The sequence below is a fragment of the Thunnus albacares genome, chromosome 6 (assembly GCF_914725855.1).
Source record: "Thunnus albacares chromosome 6, fThuAlb1.1, whole genome shotgun sequence".
Classification (NCBI taxonomy): Eukaryota; Metazoa; Chordata; class Actinopteri; order Scombriformes; family Scombridae; genus Thunnus; species Thunnus albacares.
In genome coordinates, this window is record NC_058111.1 from 282,501 (window position 1) to 302,112 (window position 19,612).

Here is a 19,612-nt window from a genome sequence, read left to right on the forward strand (position 1 = left end):
GGGGGGGGTCTTGGTGTGGTATGAAGGAGATCTTTGAAGGGTAAAACAGCATAAATCACACATTTGGTTAAGGTCAGATCAAACTCTGGGCATAACTGATAGGGATCTATATCTCCATAGATATCTCCCTACGTCATAAATCATGAGATAACCATCGGCCATCTTACCCGAGTATTGTTTACAATCATCACCTATCGGCAACAACTATGGTTGTCGGCAGTTTAGCCCCTAACTGCTTTACCAGAAAGACCAATCCATCCATCCATCCACCCATCCATCCATCCATCCATCCATCCATCCATCCACCCATCCATCCATCCATCCATCCATCCATCCATCCATCCACCCATCCATCCACCCATCCATCCACTCATCCATCCATCCATCCATCCATCCATCCATCCATCCATCCACCAATCCATCCATCCATCCATCCACCCATCCACCCATCCACCCATCCATCCATCCATCCATCCATCCACTCATCCACCCATCCATCCATCCATCCATCCATCCATCCACCCATCCACCCATCCATCCATCCACCCATCCATCCATCCATCCATCCATCCACCCATCCACCCATCCATCCATCCATCCATCCATCCATCCACCCATCCACCCATCCATCCATCCACCCATCCATCCATCCATCCATCCATCCACCCATCCATCCATCCATCCATCCATCCATCCATCCATCCATCCATCCATCCATCCACCCATCCATCCATCCACCCATCCATCCATCCATCCATCCACCCATCCATCCATCCATCCATCTACCCATCCATCCACCCATCCATCCATCCATCCATCCATCCACCCATCCACCCACCCATCCATCCATCCATCCATCCATCCATCTATCCACCCATCCATCCATCTATCCACCCATCCATCCACCCATCCATCCATCCATCCACCAATCCATCCATCCAACCATCCACCCATCCACCCATCCATCCATCCATCCATCCATCCACTCATCCATCCATCAGTGTGAACCACTAAGTGTTGGGAATGAAACTGATCCATTTTGTTTTCATGTTTAAACTTTTGTTTAAACATGTTTGAACAGCGGGAGGGAGGTTAGGGTTAGGAGCTGGTCCAGATGGTGTTCCAGGCTGAGCACTGAGGGCATGTGCCGACCAGCTTGCTGTAGCTGTCACAGACATTTTCAACCAGTCACTACAACAAGCCACAGTTCCTACCTGTCTGAAAACAGCCACAATCATACCTGCGCCTAAGACCTCAGCAGTCACAAGCCTAAATGATTACCGGCCTGTTGCCCTCACGCCTGTAATCATGAAATGCTTCGAGAGACTGGTTCAGTCCAACATCAAGGCCTGCATCCCCCCACATCTTGACCAACACCAGTTTGCCTACAAGGCTAATAGATCCACTGACGACGCAATCTCACTAGCACTTCACACTGCTCTCACCCACCTGGAAAACCCCAACACCTACATTAGGATGCTTTTTATTCAACAAACTGCAGAAACTTGGTGTGAACACCCCTCTCTGTCTGTGGATCATGGACTTTCTCACCAACAGACCCCAGCATGTGAGACTAGGCAATCTCTCCTCCTCTACTATCATCCTCAACACCGGTGCCCCCCAAGGCTGTGTCCTCAGTCCACTCCACTACTCACACCTATGACTCCCACCCACAGCTCCGACGCCATAATCACATTTGCAGATGACACAGCCATAGTGGGTCTGATTACAACTGCGAGGCAACTGCCTACAGGGAGGAGGTCCAGATACTGTCTACATGGTGTAACAACAACGACTTGATCCTCAACACCAAAAAGCCAAATTAAGTCATCATAGACTTCAGGAAAAACAAGAAAACACACCGAACTGAACTACGCATCAACGGGGAGGAGGTGGAACAGGTCGCCAGCTTTAAATACCTTGGAGTCCACAGATCAGAGGATCTGACCTGGAGCGTGAACACCGCACACCTGGTCAAGAAGGCCCAGCAGTGCCTCTTCTTCCTGAGAACTCTGAGGCACAACAAACTCCCCCAGAAACTCCTGATAAACTTCTACCCGACATGTTGGTATCCCGACATACCGCTGCACAGTCTGGTACTCCAGCTGCCCTGCGGAGGACAGGAAGGACCTACAGCGGGTAGGGAAGACAGCTCAGTGGGTTGCTGGCTCCCCACTTCCAAAACTGACAGACATCCACTCAATGCAGACAACATCAGCCTGTTCACCACCCTCCCCTCAGGCAGGCTCGGGGTTAGTTAGGGCACAGACCAACCGTCTGAAGAGCAGCTATTTCCCTAAATCTGTTGAACGCATAGTGATTTCTGCATTATGCAATAGGGGGTAAAATGTATGATCTGGTGAAATCAATGTATTTGGAAAATAGGTGTGCTGCGTTATTCCGATTAACGCCACATTAGAGCAGGCGGTCAGTGGATCACAGGTGAGCATCATCAGCTGCTCTCAGCAGTGAGTTCAGGTAGGAAGGATGAAACTTCTGCGTAGTTTAGTGCACTCATGGCTTTGTCAGTGAGATGAGAGGAAACTGTAATTGTCAGCAGTTCTATGTCGATGTCCTGCATGTTTTGTATGAGTCCAGCTCGTCGTGGTCACCTGAGCGGATGGTACGCTCCGGCCAGGTGAGGCCGAGCAGGTAAACGACCAGTCGCTGGTCTGAGTGATGAGCAGGACGGAGAGGAGGTGGCAGCTGCTGTGAGATGTTATTTGTTTGTTTGCTTCAGCTTCAGTTATATTCTCCTTCCTGCTCACTGAACATCCCTCTAAAGGTTTCCAGCAGCGATACAAACAGTACGAGACATGAGCTCCACTGTCACATGATCTGGTGGAGGCGTGTTCACACCTGAGCTTTGTAGTCCAGTTCAACAGGATCTGGTTGGTTTTCCTCCGTGGTTTGATTCGTTTGGGCAGATCTGAGCCTTTGGAGGAGGCGGTCTGGACTGACACTGATGCTACTGAATGAACCAGAACTCATCAGATCTTCAGAAACACAAATGTTGTGTTTATGACATTTTATTCTTTCAACCAAATATAAATGAAGCTGGTGTTGTTCATCGTGTGGAGAACCAGTGAAGTTGGTCTGTAATCTCATGATCACATCCGTTAGTCCTCATTTACTGATGGAAACATGACATCAGATCTGAACATGGTTATAAATCTGTTTTATTCTTAAATGTATTAATAGAAATAAACTTCACATACAGACGTGTGATTCATAGAAACATCCAGTTCAAACATCAGATCAGTGTGTGATGTGAGTGTTTGTGCAGCAGGTGGAGCTGTTGACTCATTAAACATCAGAATCAGTCTGAACTTTTCTACTTTGTTTCAGTGTTTGGTGAAGAACTGGCTCACAGATGCATATAGAAATAATATTTAGTCTACAAGACTCATTCATTTATATTTCTTTAATCACATTTTCTCTCACAATGATGAGAAAATGTTAATTAGCATATTTAAGTTGTAAAAATGTTGATACTGAACATACGAGTCAAAGGTCCAGAGACAATGTACCTGGTTGTATTTATACCACCAAAATCTGTGATGTTGCAGTAAAATCTGTGATGTTGCAGTAAAATCTGTGATGTTGCAGTAATGTATCGGCTGGTAGAAACTGCAGCAGTATGAAAGTGTTTGCTGTTGTGTTCAGACTGTGGCAGCACTTTGTTCAGGTCAGAGAAAGATCCTGGTCTCTCAACATGTTTATGAACATTTAAGCCACAGCAGCATCTTTAACTAACCTGAACCAAACCTGAACACACAGGACTCAGGATGTGAACCCGGGTCTCTGCTGTCAGAGTCCTGGATCCACCCGACCTCTGACCTCCCGCTGCAGAGACAGATATGCATGCAGCTTAGTTACTGTGAACATCATCCAGGCGGAGACACAACGTCACAGTTTAGTCATATATGAAGGTGGTTCCCAGCAGACAGAATCGAGATAAAAGCAGACTGTGTGACTCTCAGAGGTGAAACACTGAGGCCGACTTTTAAAGGATCATTCTGCTGATTTTCTATATTTCTCTTCATGTTTGGATCCAAACCAACATTGAACTGATCTACTAACAAGTACTGTGTGTGTATCAAAGCTGATATATCTGATACATCACACTGACATGTGACCTGTGTGTCTCACTGGGTCACATGTTCCTTCATCATGGAGAGTTTGGTCACGTTAAGTCTGTTTAACGGCTCCAAAGACTCATAACAGCGATTAGACAGTAACTTGCCATCATCCTTTAAACAACATGTATGAAGGTTAAACACGTTCTGTCTGTGATGAGTTTATGACTGAAGAGCAGAAGTTTCTTCTTGTTTTGTTTTGTTTTAGTCGACTTTCTTCAGTTTTGCAGGTTACAAACATCAGCGTCATGTTTGAATCCTCCAGGTGTTGTGATTGTTGTTCACTTTCATTATTGTTACGGGATCCTCTGAACCACTTTAACCAGATTAACCTGTTTAAACAGTTTAACCAGTTTGACCAGAAACAGTTTCCTCTCTATGAACAGATTCTTTGTTCAGACAGTAAAAGTGAACATTTAACTGAACTTCATGTTTCAGATCAAATATTGTCACAACTTTCTGCAGAAAATCGTCTAAACTGAAACTGTTTAATAAAAACACAAAGAACTGAAAATATCCTCCAAATATATTATTATTATTATAATTAATATTATTATTATCCAAATATACTCACACACACAAATACACACAGAGAGGGCTGAAAATACCCCGAAATATGCAAAACAACCCCGAAAATACACAAAAAACCTCTGAGAACATTAATTTATTATTAAACATGAAAAAGAATTAAATAATTAAGGTGAGTGTAACTGATTCCACTCATGTATCGATAAAATGTTGATCAGCGCAGATCGATCAGAAGTGATGGAGCTGGAGGAGGTGACGTAGGGTCGTGTGGGTGACGTCAGCCTCTGTGTCTCGGGGTGTGTTTGTTTGTGAGAGGAAGAGGCTGGTTGGATGTTGGGCGGGGTCTGAGGACAGACAGAGAGAGAGAAGGAGAGAAAAAGCTCCCGCTGCGGCTGCGGAGACAAAAGGAGAAGAAGAAGGACGGAGACACAGAAACGGAGAGACAGACAGACAGGAGGACAGACAGGAGGACAGAGAGACAGACGGGAGGACAGAGACACACAGACACGCAAACAGCCGGGAGGATGGGCCGGCGGAGCGGCCGTCGGTAGCGCTCTGTTTTCGGGGACGGAGCTGCAGGATGAGCGTAGCGCTGCAGGACCTCCGGAACACCGTGAGTACACACACACACACGCACGCACACGCACGCATGCACGCACACACGCACGCACACATACGGTGATGCTGATCACCTGTCAATCACTGTGATTGATCTGTGTCAAACTGCTCGCCTGCTGGAAGGTATTTCTGACGTCACAGATCAAACAGGCTGATTTATGGATCCACTGATCATATCATCATCATCATCATCATCATCACCTAAATCAATAAACACAGAATATCTAGAAACTTGCAGTTTTCTGATGAAATGAAACATTTGGAGTAAAACAGTAAAAAAAAAAAAAAAATTGAGTTCAGATATTTGAGCAGTGAAGAAGAGACTTCCTGTCAACACAAGGAGGAAACATGTTGCTGCATCATCCTCCAATCATCTTCTGTGGATCCATCTTTGATAAGTGATCAAAATACTAAACTCATTTATGATCAAAAGCATTTTTCTGCTGTCAGATTCTGTTTTTCTGTTTTTATTGAAACAAACTGAATGATGGATCAGTTCATTAAGCAATAATCAGCAGATTAATCAATAACAGATATCAGGCTGATGCACTTCTAGCAGAGTGTTATGAAATATAACAACAGCAGGACTTCAGGTCTACTGAACTGTTGGAAATGTTTAAACGGTGCAGTTTGAGAGTTTGAGAGTTTAGACGTCAGCTTGTAGAAATATTAACAGAATTAATTATCAGCTGATTTTCTTTAAAAACAGCTGTTTGATGTCACTGCTCTGAAGATTAATTATATTTCATGAAACAGGAATCATTTCCTCTGGTGCTGCTGGGTGAGGCGCTGCAGGAAACTGAAACATAAAACAGAATATAAACATGTTCATACTAGAGTTCATTTCACATCATCTGAGACAGTTTTAAAGTGGAACTCTGTTTATTTAACTACTGATGTTTAGTTCTCAGCAGAAACACAACTCATCAGTTTTAAGTTGATGTGTTGAACATGTTAGCAAACAGCTGATTATTTCCACATCCAGCAGTTATGGAGCAACATTATAGTTCATTTAGAGTCGTGTTTCTGTCCAATATTCTCTCTCTTGTAGCTGTTTTTACTCTCTACGAACTCCTGAGGGAAACATCTGGCTCTTTAGCTGCTAGTCTACAGCTAACTGTGTCTGTTAGCAGGTTGTGTTCAGCGGCTTTTTAAAGGTCCTTTAATCTTCACTTTTTATTCTTTCTTTCTTCGTCTGTATGTTTTTCAGTTGCATAGTTTCAGCTACAGAAACCACTCAAATATCAGAACGTTCAGCTTTTTCAGGACGATACTGCTATCATTCAGCTCTCTGAAATAACTCTGATACTTTGTTATGTACATTTTTAAACTTGATAATGGAAAGTCTCTGGGAGGAATGTTTGAATGTTGCTGCAGTGTTCGGTGCAGTATGCATCAGTATGGTGTCTGATGTAGAAACGCTTCACATATTAAAACATCGGACCAATAGCGCCACCATGTGCTCAGTTATTATGTGTTTTATGTTTTGGCTAATAACTCATGAACTGTGAGGCCTATCAAAACAATATTTGCACAAGACTGATATAGACCACGCCCATTTGCACCTGGAAAAATTTTCCGCCATTTTGGATTTTTTGGTGAACACATTTTTTGCTTCTGTTGGATCGTTCTTCATCTAAACTTCATCAAACTTGGTACATATCATATTTAGAGAACCCCGAACTAAACTTGTGAGTTTGTTGTTGGGTATCACTTACTGTTTGTTTTTAATTGGCTACCAAACTTTTGAAGGCGTGGCCTGATGCGTTTAATGGGCCATAACTCTTCAATGCTAAATTGGACATTATTATTATTATTATTAAACCTTTATTTCTGCAGGGAGGGCCATTGAGAGCATGTCTTCTTTTCCAAGACCACCCTGAATACACAACATACAGAAAATAAAAACAAAGTTTACAATTCAACAACAAGAATTACAGCAAACAAACAGAGACGACATTCAGAGACATCAGCATCATTCACAGAAAGCATTCACACTCACGCTGTACTAAATCTGCCAAAAGATGTTTGAAATGAATGTAAGGGATCAGCACTTCCATTGTTCCACTGGTGTGTGTATTTAAAACCTCATTACTATCCTGATGTTTAGCGTAGTGTGAAAGTATAACTGAGAAGACAAGCGATAAACAGAGGAAGTTTGCCCAGTAGTGCTTTGTAAATACATAGAATAGCGTTGTTAACTTCTCACTGCCAACGATTGCCACCCAACTTTAACGTACAATAATGTAAATTTAACGTACAATGATGTAAATTTAACGTACAATGATGTAAATTTAACGTACAATGATGTGTTCCAAAGCGATCTCCTGTTCTGAATCTAAGAGCTGAATTATAGACTGAATCTAGAGATTTAAGTGTCGTGGCAGAAGTGTGCATATAAATTCTATCACTATAGTCCAAAATGGATAAAAAAGGTTGAATGAACAATTTGTTTCCTGCAGTTCTGAGTAAAGTCTTATTTCTGTAAAATGCTAGTTGTGCTTTTAGTGATTTAGTTCATTAATATGTTTTTTGAAGCTTATCATCAGTCCAGAAACGAGATATTTGTAAGAGGAAACTCTTTCAAGTTGTGTCCCATCCAGAGTGTTAATATTTACATCATTAACTAACTTACATTTAGTTTTTGTCTGAGTTTAACAGTAATTTAAGATTGATTAAATTTTGCTGTACAACAAAGAAGTCAAACTGAATACTCTGAGCAGCAGAGGGTGCTGTTGTGTAGAGAACGGCGTCATCTGCATACGGATGAATTGTGCTGTTTCCTAAAGTTTTCTCCTAATTCATTTATAGAAACTGTGAATAAAAGTGGCCCTAAATAGAGCCCTGTGGTACACCTTTGTTCACATTCATAAAACTGGATTGATAGCCATCAGCTACTACAGTTTGTGATCCATTACTGAGATAACGTACATGACTGTTCATCAAATCCAAGAGATTTAATGCGTTTCAGAAGAATTTGATGGTGAACTGTATCAAATGTTTTAGATAAATCAATGAAGATGGCGACACAATCCTTTCTGTTATCTAATGGACCAGCAACATTGTTCAAAACTTTTGACGTAGCCTTCACAGTACTGCGCCCAGATCTAAATCCAGACTGATAAGACTTTAAAATGCTCCGACTTGATCATTCACTAATTTCTCTTTAGCCAGACATGAAAGTTTAGAAATTGGTCAAATCGTTATTTAACTCATTCTGATGACACCCTTTATGCAGAGGTAATACATCAGCTGTTTTCCAAGGGTCCAGGATGCTTTCTGCTCCGACAGTCAAATTAAACATGTAAGATAAGCAGTCAACTAGAAGTGGAGTCGATAATAATAGAAGCCTTGGCTCTAGCTGGTCAGCCCAGTCGCCTTCTCAACAGGATGATCTGAGAGTGTTTGAGGAAATCCGGTATTTTTAAACATATAGTATAACCTAATGAAATGAAGTATTCATTGGATGCGTCACATATATTCTTTCCACCAGAGGTGATAGAAGAACCTCGTACAGTTTCATTAGAGAAGGATGAAATTATGTGATAATGATTTAACCATTTACAGAAATTCCTCCTTTACTTTCAGACAGTGCAGTGACATAAAATGATGATTTGGCTTTTCAAATAACAGTGAGACACTTATTACGCTGTTGATGGGAATATTGCCAATCAGAAGATGATATAGTTGTTGGTGCTTTGCAGGAGGCAGCATCCCTTTCACATTTCAGCAATTTCTGTACAAAACCAAGGATTGTTCCTGTTTTTAACTCCAAAACTCTTCAAAGGTGCATTCTTGTCTGTAATGGAATTAAACGTTTTCATAAAATAATTTAAAGCCAAATGTGGGTAAACCCAATATTACTGTAGGGTTAGCTCAGAAAAGTGTTTGAAATTCCTTTTCACTATGATGCACGGTTTAGATCTTTGTAATTCTGTGTCTGGGATGCTTGCTGTCAGGCAATGGTCACTGAAGTCTCAGGGAAAACACTACTAGATTTATGATGTTGAGGTCTGTTGGTTAAGAGAATGTCTAAAAGTGGCCTTTCCTACATTTTTTGGGTTCGGCCTAGTAGGGGAGGTAATGAACCGCGTGAGATTTAGTTCATTGCAGAGATTTTTTAAATTATCAGTGGCATCAGTTAACCAGTTGTTCATATCCGCTCTGAATTGTCATATCTGCTTATTCAATCAAATATCTATCACACCTGCAGGTGCAGAAGGTGAACGATGAAACCCAGTAACTAGTACCTTTCCAGTATTATTACAGCCAATAGTTCAAAACATGTTCTTTTCACAAAAATGGCAACACCTCCTCCGTTACTACGCTGGTCACACTGAGAAACACTGTAGTTGTCAAGACAAATATAAGCATCTTTAACTTTGTTTGACAACCATGTTTCAGAAATCACAAAAATGTCAGGGTCTGTATGATGTACCCAGACTTTAATAATGTCTGTTTTGGACATAATACTGCACATATTCATATGAATAATTCCCTTTGTGATTCAGAAATGCTAAAATCAGCATTCAGTGTCGTTGTTTAAAGGCTGAAAACATATTAATGAGTTTTGTTTTGCATCTTGGTTCATGATCCTTTGATTTGCATCCATCTGTAGCAAAGAAACAGTCTGAATCATCATTGACTACTGCATTGTCTTGTTCTGTATTATGTGATTGCAGCAGTGTGCAGAACTTTTTTTTTTTTGCACTAGTGCACCACTGCATCGTCTCATCAATGAGACATGTTTTTGTCCTTGTATTGTATCGTATTGTATCGTCATGTATTGCTTGATTGCAGCTCTGCATAGCACTTTTTGCCCAAGACAAATTTCCTTCATGACATCAAAGTTTATCTCATCTCATCATCAAGTTATTTAAATGATGCTCCTGTGATTCTGCCAGCAACAGTCAGGCTGGCTGTCACTCAGTAATACTGGAGTATTAAAACCCAGGGGGAGCGTCACACTCATGACTCATGGGCAGCAGGGGGAGCTACTGGTACAAATGGGAGGTGAAGAGGTCACGGGGGGGCAAACAGTGTAATCAGTTACCGGTGTGTAATCCAGAACTGTTGTGGAGTGGATAGCGGTTAGTCAATGACGTGAGGCTGTAGAAACTGCATGTGTGTCATGGAAGCCGGGGTGGATGCCATCTCTGCTTAAAAAGGACACTCGTTCCCAAAAAAGATTAAAATTGTCGATAACAGACAAAGTGTGTGATGGACAGACTGACTGCAGCCACACGAGGGTACAGGACTCGAGATGAAGACAGACTTTCCACATTTTTGAGTTCTTTAAAAAGAACCTGTTTTAACATCCTGTTTTAAAACTTCAGACTTCTGCTCGGTAGTGACAGTCACGCCCACATGAATAATAAGATTGTGGACATGTGAGTATTTGTTGAGCAGAGATGGGATCCACTGCATAACATCCACAGTTTTAGCCCCAGGTATGCAATGGGTCACTGCGGTTTTTGATTTCATACGTCTCACAATGGAATCCCTGATGATCAGAGATGTAGGAGTGTGCAGTGGAGGTTTGCGGCGAGAAGACATGGTCACTGCCCAGGGAACGACCAGTCTGATGACGGCATGGATGGACGTGGATGGAGAATGGTGGACAGAGAGGGCTGGAGCTCCTTGCGGCGCTAGTGTGAAGTGTGGTATGGAGCGGCGAGCCCTGGTTGCGGGAGGAGCATCCAGGTGTGGCTGGTGACGGGATCGGAGGCGATGGAGAGCCGTGGGACCCACGCCGCCGCAGGGGGAGAGATGGAGGAAGAGGCAGAAGGAGGGAGGTCATGCGGGTCGAGGATGTTATACTGAGGAAATGCACAAGAGGAGCGCCTCCCTCTCCTGCTGGTCCGACCAGGGACCAGTGATCCTGATGGGATGGAGTGGAGCTGACCAGGGTTTTAGGCTTAGCCCCGAGCTGTATCCAGGAACCATCAGGGTCGGTGACCAGCGGAGGGGCAGCAGGACAGTGAGCGCTGCCAACAGCCCCCTCAGCAGCTGGGCAGGGAACAGTGGTATCAGGCTCTCGGGCACTGGTTATGTGGGTCTGCGCTGGACTGAAAGTGATGGTGTCCATGATTTGACAGAGTGTGGATATTCTTCCTTCCAGCTCTGCATCTTATTGGCCAGGCTGGTGCAGCTGACATGTCCAGATGGCTCCAACCCAGAGCCCACAGCATTGGTATCATTTTAGCAGAGGTGATCCAAAAGGACATCAAGCAGCAGAACTTACCAACACAGGTCCAACAAGTGGACCCGTTGCAGAGATTAGGCTTCAGTTAGCAGATTGTAGCTTGTTTTCACCCAGTATCTATCCAGTATCCCCACTGTGCTAGTTAGCTCCCAAAGCTAAAAACAAGCTAGTTACGCAAGCCTCAGCAGGCTGGTCAACATAAAACTTTAAATACAAGTGCGTGACGACTAAAATCTTTCACCAAGTTAAAACATATAATAAAAACAACCAGGAGTGTAAGATGTGACTTAATCACACACACACAATGCCTACATACAGTCACGCTGCACAAGTGTAACATTTGATACAGTTCTACCTACAGGAAGTGCTATTGTAATATTGTTACATGATATTTCTACAATTCTATCGTCTTTAATAAAATGAAACTTGGTACATAAATTCTCCATGAGAATCTGCACGACATACTGAATCATGGCACCAATAGCTCCACCCTGTGGTCAGTAGTAATACACCATCATACTACGTGTTAACTGCCATATCTCTCAAATGTAATATTCCATGATAACCAAATTCAGCAAAGTTGTACAGATTAGGATGAACGAGTCTGTAGCATTTGGTAAAATTTCACCTGTAGGTGGCGCTGCAAGATTTTAAAGATTTGCTGCTGAAGCTGGTTTAGTTGGTAAGTGCAAGCTAACCAGTACCAGCTAACATTTTGGTTCATATCTAATTGGAATGAATTACACTTTTCACAATTCTTTAACTGATAGAAAATACTCAGTTTTAAGTGTGTAGTTTTGTGTGTCAAATGATTTATTAGCATATTAGTTTTTTCAATAATTTCCCTCAAAGTAGCTGCTGTTAATTCTCTGAAAGGGTTGTGGAATTCAGCAGTTTACAGGAAGTGTGTTTAATATGCTAACATGCTAATATGCTAATATGCTAATATGTAGTTTGACATACAAAACTACACAAATTATTAAGAGTTGAATCTAAATCAAATCCAACTGAACATTTTTTTCAGCTTTTTATTACAATTTGTGCCAAACTGCACCTCCCTCTCTGTTAAATACCTGCAAATTTCCAGTAAATTAGTGTGAAATTAAAGGCCTGTAAAATAAAGCGTTACTGCTTTTTCTCTGAAAACAGCACAAAATGACACGATGAGCGATAAACAGATAAACAACGAGCTGAAACTCGTTGTAAAGCTCCGTAAAGCCGAGCGGAGCTGCAGAGTCTCTGCAGGTTCATCACTGCGAACCACGACGACGTCGGTGGTTTCAAACCTGAAACCAAAACCTCAGCTGTGATTTTACTGATAAAATTTCATTGAATGAATTTTAATCAGACTGAAAATAAAGGCAGATTTGTTTTTAACTTGTGTTCAATGAACTGTCTGCAAAAACAAAATAATCAATTCATAATAACTTAAAAGAGCTGCAACAATGAACAGCTGAGATTCAGACTGTAAAACCCTTTGAGGCGAATCTATCAGGCGTCTCGAGGCTTTTATTCATTTCAGTATTTATTTAAGTAAAAATCTGATCAGTTTCTCAAAAGTCTCATATTTTATGTTTTCTCTGTTAGACAGTAGATAGAATTATTTATCATTGAGAGTAAATCATCAGCAGATTGATCAATAACAACAATAAGTTTAGAGGGTTTTACTCAGTGACCATCTGGAGGCCTCATGTGGGGCTCGTGAAGACAAATCTGATGGTTTTACTGTTTCCTGATGTTTTATAGATCAAACATCGCAGCAGCAGATTCATTGATCATGAATGAATATGTATTTGTTTTCAGTGTAGTCAGCTGTAATGACTTCTCTGCAGTCGGTGTTTGTTTGTTTGGCGGCTTCGGTCTCTGAACAGGCTGATCCACGTTTCTGCTGCCTGACAAGACGAGCTCAGAGGGCGACGCGCCCTCAGGCTGCTTCAGTCTGCTGTGGCTGCTTGTGATTGGTCACATTTAAAACTGTTTTTACGGTTGAAGTTGTGATGTCAGAACCGCATTCAGATGCTAATGACTGCGTTAAAAGGTTCAACAGCAGCTGTGTGGATTTAAAGTGAATAAATGATTATGTACATGAATCATGTGACTTAAACGTCACTGAAAACATGAAACAAGCAGAAAACATCAGATGTGTGCGGAGCGACGAGGAGACTGTATGTGTGTCTTCTTCTGCAGCAGCTTAACGGCACCGACTGGAGGATTAGCGCCACCTGCTGTTTTTCTGCTAATATTTGCACAACAGCAGTTGATGGAAACAAATTTTCACTACATTTTATTTTAAATCTGTTAAAGTTCAAGCAGGAACGGTTCATTTTTAGGACATTTTACAGAGAGACTGGTTAGTTTAGTTGGTTTAAGTGTCCACTCATTATATTGAGGTTCATAGTTGTTTGATTTGACTCTTAATTATTATAACAGACAGAAAATACTTAGTTTTATATGTTAAACTACATATCAGCATATTAGGTTGTTTCTTAAAAACTCAAATCACATGATCACATCACAGATCACATGATCACATCACAGATCACATGATCACATCACAGATCACATGATCACATCACAGATCACATGATCACATCACAGATCACATGATCACATCACAGATCACATGATTCTTCCAGAGAAACGTCCTGCGAGTTAACGGTTACGCAGCAGCTACTCGTAAGAAATGACCAAAGAAAAACTAATCAGCTGATTTATCATTTGACAAACAAAACTACACACTGAAAATTATATTTAATTAACAATTAATTAATGACAGAAAATAGAGTGGACACAACAAACCCACAGTTTTCTCTGTTTTTTCCTCATAATTTGCAAAATGTCATAAATAATGAACCTGCAAATTTCCAGGAAATTGGTGTGAAATGAAGCAACCTGTAGAATAAAGTTTTCACAGTTTGAGCTGCATTTGGATGAAACTTGACTTTGTTTTTATCTTCCGTCATGTGATGCGTTTCTGTTTATTTGCAAGAGGAATTGATCAACGCAGCAGTTTGGTTGATAGTTTTAGTGTTGATCATTGTTTTGCATTTTAATTTAAATACTTTTATTCATACAGGTTGGAAGGTTTTTATTTATTTACTGTCAGAATAACAAACACACAGCATCAACACAGTTATCACAGTCTATAATAACATGTTATCATATAGTTAGAATAACTCTGCTGTTAGCGTGTTCTGCTATCACATACTCTATTTCCAGCATCACATACTTTTTTCAAGTGTTACATAATTGTTTTGAAGCTCGTTTATTGATTTATTTAATTATTCAGTCTGTGACCCAAGAAAAAAAATGTTTTTTAATTTCTGTTTTTTGGATATAAATTGTCAGGATGGTAAAAAAAAAACACATTGCAAAAAAAAAAAAGTTAAAACTTAATTATATTCAAATCTTACAACATGTCCAGTGTAGAGGACATGGAGAGATCCACTGGAACCAGTAACATACAACACTAGCACATGTAGATTTCTTTAGTATTAACTTCACCATTTCCAGGAACCTCTTGTGATTTCTTCACTGGACGTTTGACTCTAGATGATTATTTCATGAAGCACAGAGGAACTTGTTGTTCTTTATGTATCTCACAGAGGTTTTTGGCTTTTGTTGAGCATTTGGAGCGAATGTATTGCTCCGCATTTCCTTAAAGCTCTCATCTGGGTGGGGCTTCCTTCTCTTGATTTCTGGAGAGAATTCTTCGTCACTTGAGTCGGTTTCATGTTGTTGATGTGCCGGCGCGGCTGGACATTCTGTAGCTGAGCGTTCGATCGCACATATCAGACAGAGATCCTGAATAAGTTGCTGCTGGAAGCACTGCAGTGGGCTCCAGTCCCTTCGGACAGCATCATCTGGTCTAATTCTGCATTCTTCACAGCAACACAGGTATGAACCTCAGAACAAAGACAAAGCACACTCAATCAGCACAATGAACATGTTACAGAAATGTTAAAGGGATAGTTCACCTGCACTTAGATTCATACGTCAACCTTCTAATGAATGTGTTCACATTTTTTCCTCGTTAATTGTTTCATTGGGTTCAGAAATAAACCGTTGGGATCTAGTTCCTGGAACACATCTCTGTCGTTTATCCTTTCACTGTTGCATTGATTAAAAACCTCAGAACCCTCTGTGTCGGGCTTGTTATGATGGCAGCCATTTTGAAAAGACAGACACAAGCAAGTTGGCAGGGTCACCCCCCCCCCCCGCCCCCCCCCCCGCAGGTGATTTTAAAGCCCCATTTGTCCTCTTTATGGACCACTAGGACTGAACAGAGTGACATGTATAGTATGAGAGATATGAGCAGAAATGTAATGAGTAGCTGCGTCTCAGGAAGCAGAGCAGAGTTCCTCCGAGTCCTCGCTGACGTCTTCAAACGTCCACAAAAACAGTCAGAAAGAGACGTTTCACGTTTAATTTAACCTGAAGAAGATTTCCTTTGTTACAGAGAGCTGGCAGAGAGAGTGTGTGTGTGTGTGTGTGTGTGTGTGTGTGTGTGTGTGTGTGTGTATGTGTGTGTGTGTGTGTGTGTGTGTGTGTGTGTGTGTGTGTGTGTGTTGGGTTGGGCAGGTTTACTGTTTCCTGTCTGCCGCTCTGTGACTTCCTGTCTTAAGACGCCCAGTTTCCATCTGAGCAACAAAACAAACCAAGACTGCTGCTGCCCACACCTTCATCATCATCACCATCATCATCTTCATCATCAACTCAACCAACACTTTTTTCTGTTTTTTTTTCTTATAATTTGCGTCACCATTTCTGTAAAATGTCCTAAAAATTAAGAGTCTGCAAATTTCCAGGAAGTTAGTGTAAAATGAAGCGACGTAGAATAAAGTCTTTGTGTTTATCTTCCATCATGTGATGCGTTTCTGAGTAAAATGTTCATTTGAAAAGGAATTTGAATCAATATTTATACAGACAGGTGACAGATTAAAGGAACAACCAACATAAAGTGTGTCAGTAAGGTGTTGGACCTCCACGTGCCACCAGAACAGCTTCAGAGCTCCTTGTTATTGATCCTACAGTCTCTGAACTCTTCATCATTGTTCATAAAGATCTTCCTCACGTGGTGTTGTGATGATGATGATGATGCAGAGCGCTGTCTAACACGTCAGCTGGGTTCAGATCTGGTGACTGTGAAGAGACCACTCCCATCAGGATGAAGCTGATCACTCACAACTACTTTGTATTGATTAGCAGTGACCCTTCCCCAAACCATGTCAGCATAACCGAGCCCCCAGACCCCCTCACTGTAGGGGTCCAGCATCCAGACCTGGACCAGACCCCCTCACTGTAGGGGTCCAGCATCCAGACCTGGACCAGACCCCCTCACTGTAGGGGTCCAGCATCCAGACCTGGACCAGACCCCCTCACCGTAGGGGTCCAGCATCCAGACCTGGACCAGACCCCCTCACCGTAGGGGTCCAGCATCCAGACCTGGACCAGACCCCCTCACCGTAGGGGTCCAGCATCTAGACCTGGACCAGACCCCCTCACTGTAGGGGTCCAGCATCCAGACCTGGACCAGACCCCCTCACTGTAGGGGTCCAGCATCTAGACCTGGACCAGACCCCCTCACTGTAGGGGTCCAGCATCTAGACCTGGACCAGACCCCCTCACTGTAGGGGTCCAGCATCCAGATCTGGACCAGACCCCCTCACTGTAGGGGTCCAGCATCTAGACCTGGACCAGACCCCCTCACTGTAGGGGTCCAGCATCCAGACCTGGACCAGACCCCCCCACTGTAGGGGTCCAGCATCTAGACCTGGACCAGACCCCCTCACTGTAGGGGTCCAGCATCCAGACCTGGACCAGACCCCCTCACTGTAGGGGTCCAGCATCTAGACCTGGACCAGACCCCCTCACTGTAGGGGTCCAGCATCTAGACCTGGACCAGACCCCCTCACTGTAGGGGTCCAGCATCCAGATCTGGACCAGACCCCCTCACTGTAGGGGTCCAGCATCCAGACCTGGACCAGACCCCCTCACTGTAGGGGTCCAGCATCCAGACCTGGACCAGGTTCTCCTTTGTCACGAGTCTGTATATAATATTTAACTGAACTTCATGTTTCAGATATTTCCATGATGTTCTACAGAAAATGATCCGAACAACTCACACCCACACAGACACCCCTGAAATATGAAAAACAAACTCACCATCATCATCATTACCATCATCAACTTCATCACCATCATCATCATCATCACCTTTCAGGAACTGTTGTGTTGATGACGATGGGAGTAAGTGATGCAGAGGTTGCCACGGTGACAACCTGCAGCTGATAGATGTCTTGGAAATGATTAGAAATCACATAAAACAAAGTGTATTAAATTTAATGTTATTGTGTCAGACTGGAACATATAAACCAGTAAAACCATCATAAACTTGAAACCAACAGCTGTGGAGGTCAAATGTAAATATTTGTTCAAGATAAAAACAAGATGAAATCTGGGTTTAGTTTGTCGTTAACATGTTTCTTATCAGATGAACTCGTCAGAGTTAATTATTCCCCTGCTCACTATAAACCTGCCTCATCACACCTGGTACGTGTCTAAAGAGACAGACAGGTTCTTATTCCGAGGTCTACATACTTCATTCAGATGTTTAGTACTTGTTTTGTGTTTTCACAAACGTTTTACTTCTGTAGAATTTATAAATGTGGTTTCAGCAGCAGTTAGTGTTGGACCTGTCACGTTTGTGGAAGGTTGATTTTACTTCCTTTGATGGAGCTAGGCTAACAGTCTTTGTGCTAAGCTAGGCTAACAGTCTTTGTGCTAAGCGAGGCTAACAGTCTTTGTGCTAAGCTAGGCTAACAGTCTTTGTGCTAAGTGAGGCTAACAGTCTTTATGCTAAGCTAGGCTAACCGCAGAGATGAAGCTGATGTGACTCTGGAGATGATCTCAGTAAATGTAGCGATTTGTGTCAGTGAGTACGGAGGCTGTGAGGAGACAAAAGAGCAGATTTGAGTCAGAAACAGTGAGACAGACAGTCAGACAGACAGATGTTACATAAGCAGCAGTGAACTCCATTAGAGCTGAATGGAGATGATTCACACACATTATCTAATTACACACACACACACACACACACACACACGGTGACATCACCCTCTGCTGAGAGATATAACACACTCCTGTCTCCTAGCAACCACGCTCGCCCCCTCTCCCTCTCTACCCTTCTGTGTGCGTCATCAATTAAAGAGAAACAGCCGAGAGAGAGAGACAGAGAGAGAGAGACAGAGAGACAGAGACAGAGAGACAGAGAGAGACAGAGAGAGAGAGACAGAGAGTGAGAGACAGAGAGAGACAGAGAGAGAGAGACAGAGAGAGAGACAGAGAGAGAGAGAGAGAGACAGAGAGAGAGAGAGAGACAGAGAGACAGAGAGACAGAGAGACAGAGAGACAGAGAGAGAGACAGAGAGACAGAGAGAGAGACAGAGAGACAGAGAGAGAGACAGAGAGAGAGAGACAGAGAGACAGAGAGAGAGACAGAGAGAGAGAGACAGAGAGAGACAGAGAGAGAGAGACAGACAGAGAGAGAGAGACAGAGAGAGAGAGACAGACAGAGAGAGAGACAGAGAGAGAGAGACAGACAGAGAGAGAGACAGAGAGAGAGAGACAGAGAGAGATTTGATTTTTAAACTCAACATTTATTATCCACTATGTACACTGTAAAAAAACGTAATACACTACATTAACACATAGATAATATAATCACATATCAGGTATCAAAGTTACATCAGCACATGTCCAAAACTCAACTGTCCATCTATTACAGAGCAGAGCACCCCCCCATAACCCCAAATCACCTGGAAAGTCTCCAGGTCATGAGCAGCTCTGTAAAAACTAAACTCTACCAGCAGTCTGGACTTCACCATTCTGACAAAAACAGGAACCACATCAACATTCAGCTCTTCCTCCACCTTCCTCCTGCGGCTCACATACACCGCCATCTTTGCCTGTCCCAAAACAAAGTTCAATATCTGACACTTGTTCTTCTGTTGGCGAGTGTATTTAAAACCACAAATAAAAACCTGCTTCATAAAAATGTCTCCACATCTGCTAAAAATGGTTTCCAACAACACAAACAGAGCCGTCAGACGAGAGCACTCTG

At 42.5% G+C, this 19,612-nt stretch overlaps 1 protein-coding gene and 1 long non-coding RNA gene across 2 annotated transcripts in view; one reads left to right on the top strand and one right to left on the bottom strand.

The window, feature by feature from the left end:
* LOC122983899 overlaps window positions 1–16,537 on the bottom strand; it is a 19,614-nt gene extending 3,077 nt beyond the window's left edge. Inside the window, exon 1 of the long non-coding RNA XR_006403787.1 lies at window positions 16,415–16,537. This is a non-coding gene — a long non-coding RNA (uncharacterized LOC122983899). The remainder of the gene's footprint in view (window positions 1–16,414) is intronic.
* Window positions 5,005–19,612, top strand: part of ece2b (endothelin converting enzyme 2b) — a 58,015-nt gene continuing 43,407 nt past the window's right edge. The window contains exon 1 of the mRNA XM_044354079.1: window positions 5,005–5,280. Coding sequence (XP_044210014.1) covers window positions 5,248–5,280 — 33 coding nt within the window. The 5' untranslated portion in view covers window positions 5,005–5,247. The remainder of the gene's footprint in view (window positions 5,281–19,612) is intronic.